The sequence below is a fragment of the Anopheles stephensi genome, chromosome 3, assembly GCF_013141755.1.
Source record: "Anopheles stephensi strain Indian chromosome 3, UCI_ANSTEP_V1.0, whole genome shotgun sequence".
NCBI classification, from domain to species: Eukaryota; Metazoa; Arthropoda; class Insecta; order Diptera; family Culicidae; genus Anopheles; species Anopheles stephensi.
Window position 1 is genome coordinate 27,603,792 of NC_050203.1, and position 21,564 is coordinate 27,625,355.

At 44.1% G+C, this 21,564-nt stretch overlaps 1 protein-coding gene across 3 annotated transcripts in view; it reads right to left on the minus strand.

Moving 5' to 3' along the window:
* Positions 1 to 21,564, minus strand: part of LOC118511541 (protein dead ringer-like) — a 110,559-nt gene that overhangs the window by 87,791 nt on the left and 1,204 nt on the right. For 2 of the 3 annotated variants that reach the window (XM_036054745.1, XM_036054744.1), the window contains exon 1: positions 18,519 to 18,658. The exons of the other annotated variant lie outside the window; for it this stretch is intronic. In XM_036054745.1, the coding sequence (XP_035910638.1) occupies positions 18,519 to 18,584 (66 nt within the window). In that variant the 5' untranslated portion in view covers positions 18,585 to 18,658. Of the gene's footprint in view, positions 1 to 18,518; positions 18,659 to 21,564 lie in introns of those variants that run through there. 3 annotated transcript variants of the gene reach the window in all.

The following is a 21,564-nucleotide window of genomic DNA, read 5'->3' on the forward strand; positions in this document are numbered from 1 at the left end:
TCTCAGAATAATTTCAGGACCTATTAGATGTTGATGATATCATGATCTTGTGCTTCATTATTGATTGAGCTAATGTGATGCAGACATATCATAATAACAGAGACGCATAATTCTCAACGAACAATCGCACTAATATCAACAAGTGCGTCAGCCGGAAACAGCCACACGGTGACCTCAAACACTGCCCTCCCTTGATTAGTAACCGCAATAGACTCCATTTCACAGCCCGTCATGAAATCCCACCTTGGCAAACAGACAATCCACCAAAGCATCCTGTGCCAATGGCGCAGAAATTCCCTACCGGACATGGGTGTGCCTCACTCATTCGACCGGGAATGATCAGCAACATACTTCATACTTTTCATTACACTACATACCAGCAGAGAAGTAGTTTCGTTCCCCATTGCTGTCACACCTTATCGTGCCTGACTCATCTCTAGTCCGTTGTAATGACGAGCCGGAGGAAGTGGCGTTTCAACAACGACAAAAAAAGGGAGTCACATTGTGTTTATTGATTCAACAGACATTTAAATGAAGCTAAATCTCTCAAAGTTCCCGATTCTTGGATCACATTTTGAAGGTCTAGCGGTGGGTGTTACTTGTGTGTGTCTGTGACGCACTTCAAGAAAAAAAACGGGTTCCCCTTTTCCGGAGCGAGTGCTCGCTGTGAACGGAAGTGAAGTAATAAAAGTTCACAGTCTCGATACCATTGGTTGAGATGATATTGATCGAGTAGCCCGGATCAGAACCGGGCGAAGGAAGTGGGTCCGTCGAGGCAGGGTGGAATAATAATGAACGAACGTTCAAAGTGCCGGCCACAGGATTGACTGTATGTATGTAAACCGTCGCCGCAAACATGGTGGTACCGTGAATCGGGTATAAATATTGTACCAATGTCGGAAACAGTACTCGAGAACCAGCAATTTCCATACTATTACAATATGAAAAGACGATCGATCTTCAATCGCAAACAGAGCGAGAGAGAGAGTGAGAGAGAGGTGAACAACAAAAAAAAAACTGCCCACTTTCGGGAGGCGCAAACGACTTTGACGCGTCTGCCCCGGTCGGCCTTTATTGTAATGAAATTCTTTTCTTAAGCAAATAACAGTTCTCCCCGGGCCGATGTGGGGAGACACGGAGGACACGTAACATAATTTGCTTTGATTTTTCACCCTTTTCTTCACTGTAGAGGGTCTGGTACCATCACCGACCATTTAACACTTCTTCTCACTGCTTCGCTTTCTTTAACTTCCTTCCCGAGTATCTCACTTATAGCGACAAAGCCTTTCGAAGCCGTTTTTTTTTTACGGAGGTTTCAACATCAGCCCACGCCCTGTGAAGGAATCCCTGCTCTTTTTTTTTTCTCTCGCGGCAAGCCATCGTCCATCAAAGCGGAGGAAACCGGAAATTTGAACATCAACACGCTGTGTCTTCTCTCGTGCGCGTTTTATACTGAAATATGTCAAACTTGCGAAAGAACAAAGAGAAAGTGAGCTAAATTTTTTTTTAAAATGAATTACTCAACAAGCAAACGATCAAAACTTTAGACGTAAAACCCTCCGAAGCAAATCATAGTTGTTTATTGATTTTTCAAATAAAAAAAAAGGTTGGTAAATGTGCCTCACCAAGGCCACACCACCTCCTCCCCAAAGAGCGACGATTTATTATGCTCAAACGATCAAGAATGTTTCCGCCTCGGAGCGATGAATGATGCTAACAAAAGGGATGGTTTTTTTGTTGTTGTTGTTGGGAGAGCGAATGGACACATCACGAAAGGATTGACCACTTCTTCACATCCGACCGAAGCACCCGAGGTCCCGAAAATGTAATGTAAATATTAGACCAAAGCTCCGGAGCAAGCGTTCGCCTCGACAAGTGTTATTAATGTGCTTCGGACAGAAAACGGACTGACCAAACGAAAAAACTCGTCCAGAGCAACATAAAAACGGCCTCAACAAAGACGCCAATCCTTCTGGGGTGCTCGGCAAAGGAGTGCCTACGGGATCGGTGTGTCGCTGTTTAGTGGCTTTATTGGTCCGCGCGCAGCGTTCGGTTTTGCACTTGCTGTTTGAATAAATCGTTTAAAGCTTCCCTTTGCTCGCTGGTAAGTGCGTGCTTGTGTGGATAAAATATTATGTTTTTTTCCTGAACAAATTACATTTAGAAATCGACCTCATCTTTTGAGTTGCATTACCACACCATCTTCCCGAAATGGCGGCCACGTCATCGCCGTTGACCGTTGACACAATCGACGGGAAGCGGAAAGGCGTGACTAATTAATAAAAAGCTGTCCCCCGCCGACCGAGCAACCCCCTCTCGGGGCCACTTATATGGTGCTTTTGCGCTTAACATCCGGCGACGCGATTGACGCTGAATGAATAAAATGGCAGCGGAAAAGTCGACCCGCCAAGATCACCTCCCATAGATAGTATGTACAGTAGATCTTGACGAAGCTACTTTGTTGCTAGGTGGCGTATGTGCAAAACTGGACACAGAGCACACATAGTGGTGCTCTCGGATGAGAATCCTTCAAGCTAGAATAGGATTTGCTTCTAGGTGGTCCATAGATTACCATGCGCCGTTCTCTCCTCCAGACTCCTGGACGTTCGGTCCGGTTTCGCCTTGCTGCCGTAACCTTGCTTTATTACGTGCGATATAAAGCTTTATAGTTCAACCGTGCCGTCGTACAGCCTCCAAACGGTTTACCGACCGATGGCTAGTGAAATAACAACAGAGGGAGAAAAAAAACGCCTAGCCTCAAACAAGACGGCGAACGCAGACAAGGGTGCCGGTGCAACACGGAGGGATTGAAATGCATTATTACAAACAAGAAAGCTCGGCTCTCGCCCTCCCAAACTCTGTGACCAGTCGATCGGTCGACCGGCGAGTGCCTTTTAATATCAATGTGTGACTTTGGGACCTGCCAGTGCCTTGGAAGGCTCTTCCGTTTGGGGTCATCATTCCGGGGACCGGCCGTTGCATCTCGATGCATCTCACGGACGATAAATACATTCGTGTAAGGGTAAAATCAATATTTGCTCGCTTATTCACGCAAAGGCTTTTTTCCCTCTGCTTCCCGTTCTTCGTGCTGCATCCTACACAACTTTCCTTGATCAAACGGCGTTGATGATGATGATCAGGATAATGTAATGTGAAGAATTTATCCCGATCCGACACACACGCTGGTGCTGTATGGGTGTTTCCTCCCCTCCCGCCACCATCAGGTGCTTTAATGCAAACAGTACGGCCGGCAGCATTGAAACGCGGTGGTCGTGATTTGCTAAAAGAATTCTCGGCACCGCAAGCCACCAGAACTGGGCTGCATGCCCGTGCATGGAGCACATGCTAATGAACGATAATTATGACTTGTCTATAGAGGAGCATCTACTCGTTTTTTTTTTGTGTTATTCATTTGCATATACCACAGGGCTTCGGCAGGCGGACATAGCATTGCTGCCGTCTGGTTGGGGTGTTGCGCTGGGTTTTTTTCAGAGGAATGTGTAAGAATATAAAAAGGCGGACTTTTTTCCCTGCAATGCATCCATGCAAGGCTAGCATTGGAAGCAAATCACGCTTTGTGTGATATTTATAATGCTACAACTTTGTACAGATTCTTTATGAATGCGTTCACAAGTACAATGCTGAACTTAACAATATGAAACTTTAAAATCTTCAAGCTAAACCTTTAATCTTCCTCAAGAAAATCTTGAAAAATATTTAAAGACAAGTAAAATAATTACCATGACTTTTGTTGTAATTTTATTGAATTTGTAGTAAACTTCTTAATGCGTTGGACGAACCTGGGACTGTATAGAATCTTTATGGTCCCAGTACTCACATGCGCCTCTGGTACATAGACTTTGCCCAGAACTTATGAAACCTTCTAAGTGGCGTCCAAGAGGAAGATGCTCAGCAAGATCATTGGCCTCATATGTGTGGAAGGACCATTGTGGAGTCGCTACAATGACGAGCTCTACGAGCTGTACAGAGATCTCATAATCGTGCCGCGAATTAGACTGGCTAAGCTCCGGTGCGTTGGTGATGTAATGAGAATGACACCGGACGACCCAAATAGTAAGGTTCTTAATAGGCCATCTACATGAATGCGAATAGATGTGGTAAGACTAAATTTAGATGAAGTAACGGCTTTGATGCGTCTGACAAAAAATCGGGATATCGGGGCACTAGACCAACAGCTCTATCTAGGATTTTTAATTTGCAATTCAAGACTGCAAAGCGGTTGTAGCGCTTGATAGGTGAATAGTTTTTAACCATGCTCAAGAATAATTTTTCTATCATTTTATTTACATAGGGTTTGGGCCTCTAATTCCTCATTGATCTTCATAAGATTGTTTGGTTATTTCAAAGTATGTAAGGTAAGATTTATATGTCATTGTGCTAAGTAACTTTAGAAAATTATGAGGCGAATCAGACGGATATTGGAAGCAATGAGGCCAATATCAAATACCAACCGGACCGCTCCTTCGTATGAAGGATTTCCTCCAAGCTCGGGTGAATAAAATCAAGGAAGCCAGATATGGTCGGCCAAGACCTCTTGACTTGTTTATTGACAAGCATGAAATATGCTGAGTAAATAACTTATTAGATAAAAATAATTCATGTGAAATAATTGTAAAATAAACAACATAAAATAAATTAAGTTAAATTTAGAGAAAGCCTCTCTAAACATCAACCAAACTGCATCTGGACCATCTCTAATCGTCAACCAAACAAGCAACTAATTCAATTGGAACCCCGAATCATTTTTCGCTGTAAATATTTCCCTTTCTCGTGTTGCTTTCAATTTGATCCTGCATCAAAACAAGCCTCTTTATTTCAATTCATCTTGGTATCGCTTACCCACAAATCTTGTTAACAATCGGGTACGATATGATTAGCAGTAATGCGGGTTTGCCTGTTTGCCAAACAAAGTTGCTCATTTCATGGTGACATTTCATACCCCAATTTCCCAATTATCCCAACCACACAAGACCAGCAACATTTGATCGGGAAAGTGATCCTCTTCAGCCAAAGCACCAACTGACCCCCCGGTACGGTTCCCGATCCTTGATTACAATCATACGCATGATGCTGGGTTAGAATGCAAAAAAAAACCCTTCGACGAGAACATCATTGCAAACTGGCCATCAATTGAAAATGTCACTAAAGTTTCCTGAGATCGTTTCACCCGCCCCGGACAACTCATACAGCGCTGTGTTTTGCTGTGTAACGATTAGGGCTCACCACCACCAGCTTGGCTAAATAAGGCGTGAAAAATGGAATCCGACCCATTTTCAGTTCCAAGAATTTTTCCACGCTTGTCAACTGCCTGTCCGGAGGAGTCTAGCACTATCCCTGTCAATTCGGAAACAGCCACATTATCGGTGAGGCTCGTGCGGGTATTCTTCCGAATTCTGAGCAACTTAATTAAAGCTGTCCTCCTGCCAGGGCAGTAGGGTACGGTACGGGGTGCGGGCAACATTATGACATTATGATTTATGTATCGATCTACTTTATACCCATCGAGACATGTCCGTTGACCCTTAGGTTGGGGAGTATTCGTGTAAGGTACACGCCAGACGTACAGCCATACGGAACGGTATGAAATTGAATCCTTCAAATCCTTCCGTTCGGAACTCGGGCTAGCAAAGCAAAAAGGAACGACGTGTCGTTATGATATCATTCCGTAACCGTCCGTCCGGGGATACGGTTTCTGGTGCAGTTTATTGCGAAGAGGAATCAAATCGTCTTCGTTTTGGCTTACACGGGCCCAACACCGGCCCAAGTTCTTGGGAGGTGCATTCTTGCGTGGCTTCCCTGGAAGGAAGCCCGCTAGACGCTAGTCTTGAACGCTCACGTTCACGTGAGTCGGCCACGTTGATAGCAATATAAAAATTTGTGGTGAATATAAACGAAAGGAAATTCGATATTAGACAGACGGGATTTTAATTTAAATGGAACGGCTGCGCAACCGTGCCACCGGGCGGGTATTAGCGAAGGTCCATTGTACGGTACGCTTGCCAGTAAGTGCCTCAGAACGTGCCGACTTCGGGTGGTGTCGTCGCCGTTAGGCTGCTTCGGAACTCGATGAAACATAACGTCGGGGTGAAGAAAAATTGTAGCAAATCTACTTATGCAGGGAGGTGATTGTAAGGGTATAGTGACAAGGCTTAGAATAACTAGGAATGAAAAAATATATAGATAACGCAAGATATTGGTAGTTCTGTTTAAGTTTCAGGTATCATAAACAGTTCGTAAAATAAGCTCTTTTAGCATCAAAAAATCCTGATTTAAATTTACTTTCATTGGCCCTTTTTTAAAGCTCTAAAACTCTCAAGGAAACCGACTGACATTTTCCAGTATCCGAACGTGCTAGAAGTGCGCTCCTCTTCGAGCATTAAAATTTCGCTACATACTTGCTACTGTGTCTACATAGTTGTGCCCTTACGTAAATAAACCGCACCCGCCGATGCACACACTTTCGGGGCGGTACCGACGTCTGATGCACCGCTCTGCAGTAGCCTTCGATTTTGCGCAATTCGATTGGAAGTTTGCTTGCATGGGGACCACCCCCCCCCCCCCCCCGGTGCACGCCCGAGAATCGATTTAATTTAAAGCGAATTTGTGCGAAAAGCATTAGTCAACAACCCAACGAACCCAACAGCCTTTCTCTTTCGTCCTTTGCCGTTATCAGTCGTCCGTCAGCTCTGGAGCCATCAGTGTAAGAAACTCACTAATCGTTCGTAACACGATAAGGTAGCTACAAAATTAGGCACGGTTCGGTAGTCACGTTTCGGTAAGTTCCATAATCACCATACAAATCAACTAACATTGCATGCCTAGTGGTTGTTGGTTTTCGAAGATAGGATAGGGTTATATTGTGTTGTGGAACAGTTTTGGACACTCGATACAAATATATGATATGTGATTACTGTAGCTGTTGTTATCTAAAATTTGGCCAACAAGTGCCGATCTCTTCTCCCTTGACACTACAACCTCGAAAGGTCTTGGTGACTTGATTTAACCCGTAGCAAGGCAGTCAGTTCTGGATGAGATTTGAATCGCGGCAACTAGACCACCCCGTGACTAATTAGGTAGTATAAATCAGAAATAAGTCACACTAAAGAGCTGTTTGGCAAAGATATTAATTTTCTATTGTATTATCCTCGTAAACGAAATAAAATTCTTCTACGATTGAGTAGCAGTGGAAGGATATCATTAAGTCTGAGCTAGCAAAATCAAGCAATTTAGCCATCTTCAGAACTTTCAAGGCAAGCATAATAAATGATTATGAATAACGATGTTAGTCGCTTTCGAATTATTTGACATAAGATTCTAGAAAGAGAAGTTCTGGGAGTTCGTGAGGTATAGATACTATCGTCAATTATAAGCCTATTTCTTCTTCTTTAGCTCTAGACTCTCGAATGGTCTCGGCCTGCCATTTCCGGCTTTCTGTGACTTAATGATTTAGGAGTACTCCTCGATGAGAAGCTGAGCTTCCACGAACAGCACGAACACGTCAACTTACTTACTTAACTTACAATCAACTTACTCGCGACTTCACGGACCCGGTCTCCATCAAGACGCTCTACTGCCGATCCTTGGTTCGATCGGTGCTGGAGTATGCCTCCATTGTATGGTGGCCATTTGCTGTTCGGCCTCTAGCCCGTTTGGAATCCGTCCAGTGCAAATTCAACCAGGTCGCATTGCGCATCTGAAGGGTCCAAGTGGACTACGACGCTCGCTGTGCGCTTTTGGGTATCGTGTCGCTGAACCAGCGTAACTGCAATGTCCAGAGACTATTTGTTGCGGGACTTTTGGACTACCGGATCGATTCCCCAACACTACTCTCTGGGCTCAACTTGTACGTCCCAACTAGGCCGCTTCGCCCAAAGACGCTGCTTGACCTAGAGGATCGCCAGCTCCACTATTACATCCAATCGGATTGACTACTCCAATTCTCACCATTACAGATTTACTTCATGTGAAGAACACTCGTTCAAATCTTCCGGAAGAACATTAATATCGTAGAAGTTTTACGTTGTGTTGATCATCTGGGTGATCGTTAGAAATCTGGATGACATTTCTTCTGCTGGATACGTAGGAGCCCTTGGGACCTTCTCTCTTTCTCTCTCTCTCTTCTTGGCCTTACTTGTTCTTAAAGGTCATGTCTGTCAGCTGCACAGTCAGTCCACACTACGAGAGAACGATCCGAATGGGATTTGAACCCCCGGTGGTGGCCTGCCGTTTGAAGACCATCGCCGTTCTCGCCTCTACCATCGGACCGCTCCATCGGGACCTTTTCATGAGTAACGTGACTCTAGATCATTTTTGTTGCGATAGGGACATTCAAAGATTTTACATTTGGTAGGGTAATGCTGATTGCTCTTGCGATAACAATTCTCTCTACAGTTCTAACAATTCAACAAAATTGCCAAGTTTGCCTGCGCCAAGTAATTGAATGCTCTTGGTAATTAGAATCGATGAGTGAAATAATTTGAGGCCCATAATTAAGGATCCGTTTTAAACTGTATGTATCGATAAATATAGAGATGTTTAGCAAATGCCCTGTCTCTCACTGCTCAAGCAACTGCACTCCAGCTCTGCCTTCCGTTTATCAATTTAGCTAACAAAACGAAACCGGTTTTTAGCAGTATGAAATTATGAATTGCAACCTGACATCGGGATTCAAAACATCCAATGCACTCCATTTTACGACCACCGTGTGTTTCAAGTTCACCGGGCGAATGAAACACACAATGCGCCCAGGGTATAATTGGCCTTCCGCGATTAAACGCAAAGAAGCTTATTAAAATCACCGTCCATTTTATGGCCCGAAGTTGAGCTGATGCTGGGCTAACCGTAACACACGTGCGCCCGGCTTCAACCAACGGACGCGGCCGCGGCTAGCACACGGTGAAGAAGATTGCAAATTTTAATGAACGCCTCAACGCATTATCATGCATCTTTGTGTGCTGGCTGCGATAAAAGTTTCGCTCGTTCGCTTCACGGATGCTTCATCCGACCTGTAGGATAGAGACTTGGGCAAGAATTCGCGAAAAGCTGGACAACTTCCAACGCCGCTGGAAATCTTCCCCTTCCAGCAGGTTGTGGCCACCGACACACAAACACACACGGTTGCCAGGGTGTAAAATTGTAATAAAACTAAAGTGGTACGCTTCCCGGCTTCCCCTGGCCGCGTGATCTTGCTTCCCCTTTTTGCTTTCCCCCGTTCGGTCTGATGCACCCTGCCATTGATAGACCACGCCTATTTGTAATTTAATTTTTATTGCCTGCCCTTCTTCACTTCGCATCGTGCTTATGGGGTGGAAATGGAAGGGTGAGAGAAGAGAAGGGGTGGAGGGCATCATTGCAATCATCGTCCGCTTGCAGCTTGCACGGCAGCACACATGCACAATGCATGTTGCACAGCGGTGGAAAAAAAGGACGATGATCGTGCCGGCTTGCTTCAGCGCACGTTGGATAAAGGTGTGGTACGAGGACCAATTTCTCCACCGTGGCTGCTGTTGGTTGCCGGTGATAAACGCAGCTCCTAACATGGGGAAGGGGCACACATACGCAACACACATACAGGCATCCAAAAGCCAAACGCTTACACAAATGAATCGTCCGGTTGATTCGAATTGGCGGCTAACCTGAGACGCTGCTTGAGTGTGAGCGCGTGCGTGAGCGGGGAAAATCGATGGAATGCCTTTAATTCCGCGACCCGAAGCGGCACTCATTTTTAATTTCCTACCATTTCCGGTGGTGCCTTTCGCTTGCCCCACCTTTTCCCCCCCCCCCCCCCCCCTTCAGCACACCCGTGCGTATTGGGTCAGAGGCCCGTGCGAGGATCTGACCCGGGCGCACCACCGTGTTTTTGCGCTCGTAAAAAGGGCAGAACAAGGAAGGGAACAATTACGGGCCCCCGTTGGCTTTTGCAGTTTAAATTTTCATTTTGCTAATTTTTTTCCCCGGCCACCACAGCTCGGCATTTGGTGAAGCGCTCCCCCCCCCCTCGGGACATGAAACCCGGGCAGTAAAAGTTGTGTTTGTGATTATGAATTAATATTTTGTTCTCGTAAAAACCGGGTTGAATGTGGAAAGGAATCGGTTGCCTTGCATGCTCTGGGCTCCAAAGTCGGGATACAATTATTGGGGGGAAAAGAGAGCCTTTGATACGAAGTCTTCATCCCAGTAAAGTAAAATTTTGTTTAAAAAATATAGCAACACTTTTAAATTCTTCGATGTCATTCAAACTAATGCTCCAATGTTGTTGCTTTCAAAGGTAGTTAGACTTCGAGTTTTCCAAAGCCTCCACCAATCAACCAAAATACTTAAAAAACGATGTGAGTTGGATATGTGAAATTTCCCTTCTAATTGAAATGGGGGGAACAATTTCCCGACCCAACTCTGGGGACTCGTACTTTCCCACCTATTTCATCGACAGCATCCAACCGCATCATTGTTCAAACCCCAAACGATTCATCAGCATCGTCAAGCATCGTCTACTTGAGCTATGCTTCAAATTCTATTAGCAATCGATCAACATCGGTAAGCTTTCGCTCTGGCGCCTCAATCTTCGGTGAAGTACTAAAGCCCTTGGTGGGAGTCGGCAGTTCGGTTGCAATAATGATGAGGTTTTGGGGGGCAAATGAAAATGGGTCCGGGCAAGATGATGAGCAGCAGCAACGTTTCGATGCATCTAAAGATGGTGGTTGGTGACGCGCCGGCAAATGGCGTCACGTTACGCAACAACAACAACAGCAAAAGGCCGATTTTCCACACCACACAAACCACACGATCGCCCACAAAAAAACCGCTCGGTTCGGTTTGTCTAATTGAAGTGAAAAAAAACACAAGCCCAGTCATCCAAGGTCCGCCAACGATGGTTTGTTGCGGGCCACATCGTAAACGTTGACATTTAACATAACTTAATACTTTCGAAAGATCATACAATACGGTCGGTTGAAAATGGGGAGGGCTGATTTGCGTTTGGAGATAGTGAAATAGAAAGCTGACTTGGTAGATTTATTGGAGAGAAAAGGAGTTGCCGGTATTTAAATAAAAATCTGTTGCAAATAAGATTAGTTAAGCATTGTATGAATACAAAAATATGGATAATACAACAATAAGCAAGTACAAAACGGTATGATATCCACTAAATTATATGGCTATGTACCCAAATGAGTAACATATTAGAAAGTAGTTGTATTCGCACGTAAGCTTTAAGCTCACCTTATCCGGAAGATACTAGTTTTGCAACTCACCATTGGAACTCATTCATTGGAAGTTCATTTAAGGGGTTTCACGTCTTTATCTTAACCAGTTAAATGGAACTACCGATGCTCAGGTACTAATTAGTTTGATGTGTCGGTTCAATTTGCCTTGTAAACTTATATCAATCCCATGACCAATTCACGGTAGCAACAGTTTGCTAGTGGAGGTTTTGCTTTAAATTTTTCAAAGAACTATTTGGACAAAGGCGTACATACAGGACACCTTCAGAAATCTTGCTAAAGACAAACGATAGATTAAATGGGATTGATGCTCCCCCTGGTCTGATAAACCAGAGTCTGTTAACTACGGGTAAAATCATGGTCAAGGAATCCATAACTGTCAGCCTTTTGTGGTTGTGCCAAAGAAGAAGCTGGAGGTCTTAGAATGATAATTTAAAAATGCTCTACAGTCTCTTTCCTGTGTAGCAAGCTATTGATCAAAGTATGACCCAACAATAGATCTTATTCCGTTTCTAATCTTGACTAGATTATGCCAATATTCGCAGGACAAATTCTTTTCAGACAAAATCTAGTGCGTAACTTCAGATAGTCTTCACTGGGTGTGAGGCCATCTTTCGAAGCAAGGATTTGGAGGCCCCGAGCGGAATGACAGTAGAGGCCCCTCTGATTGTGGTGTTAGAGGGAAACAACAAGATTTCCCTTACCGATGAGGCCCCGAGCGACCGTTCCTTCCGCTCCTGAAGTATCAAACATGCAGAGGAGGACATCCTCATAAATACATAAATGCTTGTAAAAATTGTACGTAAATCCCAAACTAAAGGTGGAAAATTTTCGGATGAATTGCACAATCGGGTAGATAGACCACATAGGACTTCCCAGCAGAAATCCTTCACATGGTAGAACCGATTTAAAGAAAATCAATGATCCTTCGGCGCCAATTTTAGCTCTTTCTTTTTTCCTAGTTCAATCTGTCCTTCAGTAGATCCTAGTAGAGTCTGGAGTATAGTCTCTGCGATACACAAAAAGGCCTTCATTCGAGGGATGGAGACACTCGTCCATCGTATGAAGATAATTGTTCTCGTGTTAAGTTCGTCCAATCAATTCGTCAGATCGTCGTAAAATGTCTCAGAGTCCTTACGTAGCTGACCTTCTCGACAACTCCACTGAAGCTCATAATAAATTTAACCCTTTATGTGGTCCCTCAACCCCGTTATGTGCGTGGTTCCCGTATTATTCTATTTTAATGTGTTTAAGAAGTTCCTGTTGATGAATGTTCGATAAAAAATACATAAACACCATTTTAAAACCCATCCGGATCATATCCCCGAACGCAGGACAGACTCTTCAGTTATTGGACATCGAAGTCACGGAAAGTCAGGAGTTATAGGTCAAGTCTTCCTGAGGTTATAGTGTCAAGGAATGTGAAGCAGGTTTAACTAGCAATGTAACAGGTTTTTTTGTATTTAATAGGTCGTTGGCCGTAGTGCTGTATCAGAAAATAATATTCATTAATACAAACTTAAATCCAAATTAAATTTTTGGAAAGTGTTATACAGGCTTCCGACATTGCATTGGAACAACATTACCATTTCACATGCATCGTTTTCCCTCAATTTTGCTGGTTTACTCAATTTCTTAGAAAACTCCGCTAAATTACTTTCTAAATTGAACCCAAACTCAATTCTAACTGCAGCAAAGTCACATCGGCCGGCTGTTTTCCCACCAACTCAACGCATGGGCCCACATAAACCCCCTGCTGCACACCAATTGCATATTTCGTTTCACCATCTGTGAAACAATTTAAAACCATTATCAGCGAACCACGATTGTCGCAGTCGGAACAACCGAACCCTACCCACCATTCGAAAACCCACGGAAAACAGGATACTAGAGAGAACACCATTTGACACCGGACCTGCATATGTGGATCTCAAGTAAAAATCTCGGCCTCAGCTCGGTAACGCAGGCACCGCAGCAAAGTGTCCTCATTTTGCGACGATTGCGACCAACCGGTCGGGTCCGGCGGGTGCCTTGATTGGTGCCTTGAAATTGGTGAGAAAATGCTAGGCGTGTGAAAAAATCATTGACCAGCGTCCGTCGTGGAATTTCCATTGACGATGGGAAAAAAGTGCAGATTTTTCCGACTGAACGCGTCCTTGTGACGGCTTAGACCTGATGTCCCGGCTAGCTCTTTGATAAGTCAGTCGCCTAGTGATGCAAAACACAGCTGAATGTGTTGGCATTTGTCTGCAAAATGCATCAGTCGAGTGCTTTTTTTTGCCGCGCTGCATCTTGCCGGCCGTGCGCTTAGTTGCGTGCGCACCTGTGTACCTGAGCCGTTGGTTTGACCTGTTCCAATTTCCAATTCCGGCAGCAGCAGTGGCAGCAGCCAGTGGAGTCGCTTCGAATATGTAACCGATCGATAATTACCAGCGCTCTTTCTCAAGGGTAATTACGAGAAGTGGTCATTCGCCATTCGCCAAACCCCCTCTCGTCCACTCCACACGGCCGCTTTTCCAAGCTGTCGTTGATCGTTGGTCGCCCAACTCTCCCAAGATATGCTGATGACGGCATATTAATTCAACCATTCAAGTCGTCCGTTTTTCTTTTTTGCCCTTTGCTTCCCCCTCCCTTGATACCTTGGTTCCCTTGGGAACGATAGCTTTCGGTCGGTGCGCCGATAATTATCCTTTCCACCATCTTTCTTTCGAATTACAGATTCACAGGTTTACCCAGCTCTTCAACTCTTTGAGTCTTTTTAGACGTGATAAAAAAAGTCTTTTGATAATATTTTAAATCTATCGAGGGGTATTTAAAATGAAAGTTCAACGCTAACTTACTACAAGGCAAAAAAGAGCTAGCACAGCCACCAAAAATTACACCTATCGAAGGCCAAACCGTCTCCAATCAATCAATCAAGCAGGCCGAGGAGAAAACGTTTGAGCGCACGGATAAAAACGGACATCAAACCGTCCACGACGTCATAAGCGGATGCTAACGCATGAGAAGAAAAACGCACCCTTCAGAGTGTCACACGCGCGTCTCGAAGCGCTCGAAACTCTCGGTGGTTACCGATGCTAATTTCTCCACCGGTATCAATTAGCCACAATCACTTCCGTCTAGCGAACGGCCAGCGAGTGAGCGATTAACTTTAAATGGTTTGTCTTCGCTAAAGCCACCTCCGGTAGCTTACCTCCGGTGGCCAGACCAGGATGGTTGGGAGCCGTGAACGCCGATCACGAATCACGATCCTCGGGAGGGTAGGCTGGTTAGCTGATCGGTGCCGTCGATCGGAGTCGGTCGATTGTGAAACTGCGCCTGGGTCCTAAACTATCGACCGGTGGTAACACAATGTAGTACACGGGTGTCTGGTTTTTCGTCGCGCAACAAAAAAGAGCACTCTATTGAGTTATTTGCTAATTTTCGACGTTATTTATGCGCTTTACCGTTTGTGTGCGTGTGTGTGTGTGTGTGAGGAGAAACATATACACACACACGTGTTTGCTTTATGTACAATCCTGTCAGTAGTTTTACATGTTTATTTGCGGAGAGCGTTTAAGCTTGTTTATGGACAGATGAGGACCGGCATAAGGAAGGAGCAAAGGCAATAGTAATTTTAACCAGTTATTTAACCATAACATTTATTTATTTAATTTTATGGGTTTTAGAGTTAATTAGCTAGTTTAAATATGTTATGAAAGTCGCAAGACAATTTGTAATAAAAGAAGCCCTAAAACAGGATGATCAGGATGAACAGGGGCGGTCCGGTGGCCGAGGCGACAGCGGCGCCGGTCTTCACACGGCAGGGCCGGGGTTCAAATCCCATCCAGACCGCCTCCCCGTACGAAAGGCTGACTACTTTTCTACGGGTAAAATTAAGTCACAGAAAGCCAGAAATGGCAGGCCGAGACCTCTCGAGGTTGTAGTGCCACAGAAGAAGAAGAAGAAAACAGGATGATCAGTTCATAAGACTTTTTAAAATTTTAATTAAAAGAAAATCAGATATAAATTATTTAGATTTTTTTGATACAGCTCTTCCCGGAAAATTTTTTTATACTAATTCATTTTAAAATAACAGGGCATTTCTTACAAAAAATCTCGCGTTAATATGATTTTTTTTCAAAAAATAACTAGTGCTATATCAAATTTCTTTCAAAATCATTTTAACTAAAGTAGCTGTGGCCAAAACAGTCAAGAAACTCGATTTGAAAATTTGTTCGAACTTCTGAGTTTTATCTCTATGATAAAGATGTTAACAACAGTGAGACACTTTCAGATCACCGGTTATAAGTGTTTCACTGCTGGAGCTAGACGAAAATGGTTAAAGGGAGAAAGATTCTAACTTATGGCAGCAATAAGGATCTAGCGCTTGGTAGAGTTGTAAAACTTAGATCGAGGAATATCACGAACAAAGTGGACATTGTTAGCTACGTTTCGCAATCCCTATCTAAGACGATACCGTTCATGTGACGAGTCGATAAGAACCAACCGCTGACAGCGCTTGTGAACAATATTATTTTGGCGGTGAGTGTATCGTCGATCGAAGAGACTACCAGGTGCTCCACCTGAACCAATATATTTTCTTCGGCCTCTATCGGGAAACTTCTATCGGAGGACCTTATCCAAACATTCTGCGGTCAATGTGAAGTGTCAAGTCTCAGAAAGAGATCTTTATAACAGCCATGGCTAATAGGCTTAACAACCTTCCGAAAGGACCAACCGAGAAAGTGTGGACATATTTTTTCAATTATGCTTTTTCTACAGCCAACACAAAGTGATCGTCAAAGGGCAGAAAGAGATCGTTAAGACAGCCATGGCTAAGCTCCCAATAACTTGTCGAAGGACTTACCAAGAAAGGGTGAGAATAGGATTGAAGGATGCTTCTTCTGCAGCCAAGAAGCAGTGATCGTCAAGATTAAGAAAGAGATCTCTAGGACGGCCTTGGCTAAAGGTCCCAATAAACTGTCGAAGAACCAATCGAGAAAATATGGCAATATTTTTTAATGATATTTCTTCTGCAGCCAAGACTCAGTAATCGTGAAGATTCGGTAAGAGATATCTAAGCCTAAGACTAAGGTCGCCAACTGTCGAAAAGGCCATATTCAGAATAGGATGACAATATTTTTGAAGGATGCTTCTTCATCTAATTCACCAAGCAACCTACCACTGGATCGAAAAATCTTTCACACGCCACAACGAAACAGCAAACGAACGCTAATCTCCCTAGACAACCCCACCTAGACCGATGGGGAGCACCCACAATTTTCCTTATCAGTACGCCCGGTGCACCCATCACGGCTTAAGTATGATTGGCTTTCCTTGCTTCATTCATCCGGCCTCCCCCATTTTCCCGTCACAGGGGCCCGCCATCATCGATCGATTCACCTGTCGTAAGTGCCCCGAAACGGGTCGGGAAAGCATAACTAGCCGCTACCAAAGCCATCCACAGACAACAGCTCGCAAAAAAAAATCGCGCGATGATAATTGCCATCGTACTGGCAAAACCGTCGTGCGCAACAACGTTCCTGCATTGCATAGGACGGACCGGCACACACAGAGCATAAAAACCGGCGCCATTGCAAACTGGTAAGGCAACCACCACCACCACCACCACCATGGCCACAAATGGTTGTAATCATTTCGTTACCTTTGTTTTTTTTATTATTACCGTATTGGCTACCCTCTCTCACCGTCTCTCTCTCTCTCTCTCTCGCTGTCTCGTGGTCTTCTGGTCTCAAGATAATTTGTATTAATTGCTGGATAATTGTTTTGAATTAATTACCGCGGATATTGTGTGTGTGTACACCATCAGCACCCCTTTTTGCCACTAAAAAAACGCAACGCAAGCCCTGGCTTACTCCACCGGTAGACGACCCGGCTGGGCAACGCAAAGTAAAACGCAAACACAGGGCCTTGGATGGATTGGCATTTCGAATCGAGCCGAAATGAAACCGCCCGTTTTTCCTTCAGTGAGAGAGAGAGGACTGGCAGACGCTTTTCCTCGTTCGTTTGGAGTTTGTTTTTCCATTTTCGGTGGTCGGGTCCGCTTCCGAGAAGTAAATCGCGTTTTTTTGACCAATTGCCCAACGCCAATCGCCGTCACTGCGTTGTTCGTCAACGCCACATCGTGGTCAGCTTTTCCTCACCGAGTCACTGCACTTGAGAAAGGTTGGCTGGTGTTCGCTTCGCCTTTTCCACCCGCGGGAGTGAAGGTTCATTTATATTTATATAAATCATAATTATGCACTCCACTGCTCTTCTCATCCAACGGTGACCCTCTTTCCTTCAGTCGGTTTCCTTCGGGCTGGCTGTACATAGCCCTTAATCCCGAATTCGTCGCCAAGGGTGGTACAGTTGCTCCCCCTTTTTGCTGCCTCCACTACCAAGAAGTAGCCACGGGAGACGCAATTTGTAAACATATCTGAAAGCTCCTCCCTCAGCTCGAGTGGTTTCAGTGCAGCTTTTTTCCATTGCATTACAAGCATTCCTGTCTATAACACAATCCACACATTTGCATTAAACGCGTATCGTGTTAACATTTCATTTTAATGTTACATGTCCTTGGATCGGTGCCAGTCGTAAAAAAAAGCGAACCGAAATCTGCATTAAACCGGGCCAAGTGGTGCAGTCCTGATCACCTCCTTACGGGGTAAAAGATCCACGTTAAGAGTTCTCCTTTCGTGATTTTTTTCCTAGGGTGTCCAACCTCCCAATTACCCAGAGATATTCAAAAGTGAAGTACGACAGTAAAAGTTTGTAAACAAATTCCTCACTGTTCCTGAAACAAGGTCAGCAGATCGTATATCCTTTAGCAATTAAACTTACACACTGTAATTTGACTTTGTTTGCTGGAAGCTGGTTTAATCAGGTAATTGGTATTTGGTCCAGTAGTTTGAGGATGCGAGACAGTACTTGTAACAAATTTTATGGTGCTTGAAGCAGTTAACATTCCTGGCAAAAAGTTCCTTAAATCTTCTTCTTATTTAACAGTACAACCTCGAGAGGTCCCAGCTTGCTTGCTTGCTGGCTTTCGAGGCTGGATTTTTACACGTAGCAAGGTAGTCCTGCCCTTGAGACGGGGAAGCGATCTGGCGTGGATGTGACGTGCAGTGTTGAAGACCTGCCCCGCTAACATCTCGGCCACTGGATCACCCTTAAATATTATAGGAACATAATATTTAAGCTCCTTAGTTGTATAAATGATAAGTAATGGACTTGAAATCTCAAAAGTCCGATATCTGGCTGATGCTTCATCTCACACCTACCACTTACACTTACCAGCGGCGAATCATCTCCCAGGTCGGAGTCAGTGTCCCGTTCCGTGCGGCAAACGCTTGCCTCCATGGCCGCGTACACCGGCACAGGTTCTCGATTCTTCACCCGAATTGTGAAGCCTTGCGGAGCTAGCTAGGGCTCCGTTGGTGGCGAGAAAAAAAGGCGAGAGGAAACCTTGTCTTCCACTACGAATCACACCGTACTCTTGAGGTCCTTTTAGCAAAGCTTTAAAGTGTTCCTAATATAGCCTTTTTTCTTCGCTGCTTATTACAAGTCGGGACTTTAAACTCGCTCGCACACAAAAAGGACGGAGTCTCAACACTTATTCACACTCACACATAGAAGCTTACTTGCGAAAAATTTAACACACTTTTGCCCATTTTAAAGATAAAATATCTCGACATAGAGATAAGACTTGTATACAATTAAGCTTAACATTAAACACTTAATCCTGAAATTGAATCAAAAATCATATTCATCTTATTAAGCTAGAAGACTTCCTATCTAGATTGATCGTATTCCTACATGGTGGATTTCCTCCATATTTCTAGGACACTTCGATTCGATTCGATTAGGACACGCACCAACAAAAAAAACCCCATCGGACACTACCACCAAGAGAGAAAGCGTCTTTCACACAGGTGCTACACTTCTCAACGCTTGATTACTGCCCATCGCTGCGTACAATTAATTACACACCAAAATGATACAAAAAGTCAACGTTGCCATCCAACATGATGGATTAACTATCGGCAATATCATGCCAACAACTGAAAGACACACACACACACAGACACGCTCATCCACCGGTTAAAGTGCTACCGTAATCTAAGGGCTGTCCTCTAACGAAGTGACTAATGAACGGTCAGAGCAGTTCCAGAGTCAACGGGCAAGCAGCAAAAGACGTACGCACACGGGACCGAACAAAAATGCTTACAGCCGCTGCCGTAACGAATTAATCGCCTTTCACATCGTTACTGGACACTACATACGGCGCCTACTAACGCCACGACACACGATCACACACTCACCCGTTGGTGGATGCGATAAGCTGGGCGAGAACCGGTCGAAAAAAAGAAGGATAATGTGCGGCGAAATGGAGCGTACAAAGGCGAACAGTGACTGTTGTGGGGATTTATGCAATTTAAATATTTTTCCTATTAAATTAAAGGGTGGAATTTTAATTTTAAATAGTAATACTTGCTATTTTAACGTTCTGATTAATAATTCGTTCACTACGATCACTAACTAACGACCATAAAGCATCCACTTGAAGCAAAATGCAAGAACGTGCTCTCTTAAGCCTTAACAGCTTGATTGTCACCAACTCAGAACACAGGCCGCAAAAGTGTTGACACGAACACAATTCTTATCACACTGAGCGCTATTTTCCGATATTCGATTCCCTATATAGCGATCGTGGCGATCGTAATCCACAGCCATTCTTGCACTCTCTCTTGCAGAAGTAAGGATAGACACCTCCAGGAAACAGCATCCCCAAATGTTAGCATCCCCACGTCCTGGGAATAGGCTTTTGCGACAGCTTTGTTCTGTGTTATCGCATTTTTTGAGAGCCAGAACAAAAGAGCAAAAAAAAACCCTCCCAGGACCCACCGCATAGGATCAGAACCGGCTTTACGGGACCACACAGGATGCCGTTGCGCTGGAGGGAAACAGGGTAAGGGCAAACCGAACGTCAAGCATTTCATTTAACACCTTTTCGCGTTAGCTTCCATCTTTTGCTTTTGGGCGCCGTTGCTTTAAAACTCTGCCGAAAAGGATGAAATGACAATTTTTGGGGAGGTTTTTTTGTTGTTGCTGCGTGTGGACTGCGCGAAACATAAAACAAAACGGGTTGCCATAAAGTGATGATCCTTCGGTGGCGCGTTCTCTATCGGCAGATGCACCGCAGAATCCTTAACCCGTTTTTGGTGGGAAACCGACAAGCTAGCTGTGGCTTATCGGGGAGCTAAAGTTAACAGTTTAACCCACCAAAAAAAAAACATACTTAAACTGCAGCTTGCTGGGAGGGCTTTGAACCCTCTTGGAAGTCGTTGTGCGTCTGGTAGGCATGTTAAAGGTAACGCAAGACCACCAGGATCGATGGTTTTAAAGCGTCATAAAAAGGGAGGCAACGATCAATGCGAGTTGCGAGTTTCGGGTTAGTGCGCATTTTGATGCGTTTGTAGAAATCGGCAGTATCTGCTGTTCTCATTTGGAGCTGGAATTTTGGGACAAACTCGGCCAGCAATAATATTCTTCAAAGACTCCCTGAATTCATATTAATCCTGCTGGGTGGTTTCTCGGGTTGCACTGGGCTTGAGAGCATGGCTTTGGACTGAAAAGGTCTGGTGGAGTGTAAAGTTAAAAATTACCAGAAAGGATAGCCGAAGAACCTCCGAAGATTGCAGTGAAAAAAGACCGTGATGGTGATAGACGGCAGACGATTTTATTTTATTGTTGAACTGGTCTCTACCGACAATACTATTAAGTTAAGCCTCTTTTATATAAGTACTATATTATTTTATTTTACCACTTAATAATGGATGTCAAAGGGATATAAATATAACAAAATAGCTTACAGTAACTAATTGTTATCCAACTCCCGTTAGCCTGAACCAAGGAGGCCAGAGAAGGCAGGACCAGCGCTTCTGAGGATATAGTCCCAAGGATTAGAAGTTTTAAATATCTTTTATAAGTTGTGCACAAACATGGAAAAAATTGTAGATAATATGCTATGAAGAGTTGGATGGTTTGTGGCAAAGGTTTACCATAAATCTAAGAGAATTCTGAAACACTCAGTGTATGTAAATAACACAGGTTATAAGATCGATCAGACAGAAGCAGGAATATGAATAATATGTTTGTTTTGTCCACCACAATGTCTTAGAGAATCAACTAAAGCTTAACGTTTAAAAAGATTAATTAAACTGGTTAGTCATCGAGCCATTTATTTGATAACGCCAAAACAGCGTTTTCATGGCATTCATGTTCCCTTAAATGTTCAAAATATGAAAGCGATTTGGGGGAACTAACCACTTTGTCCTTA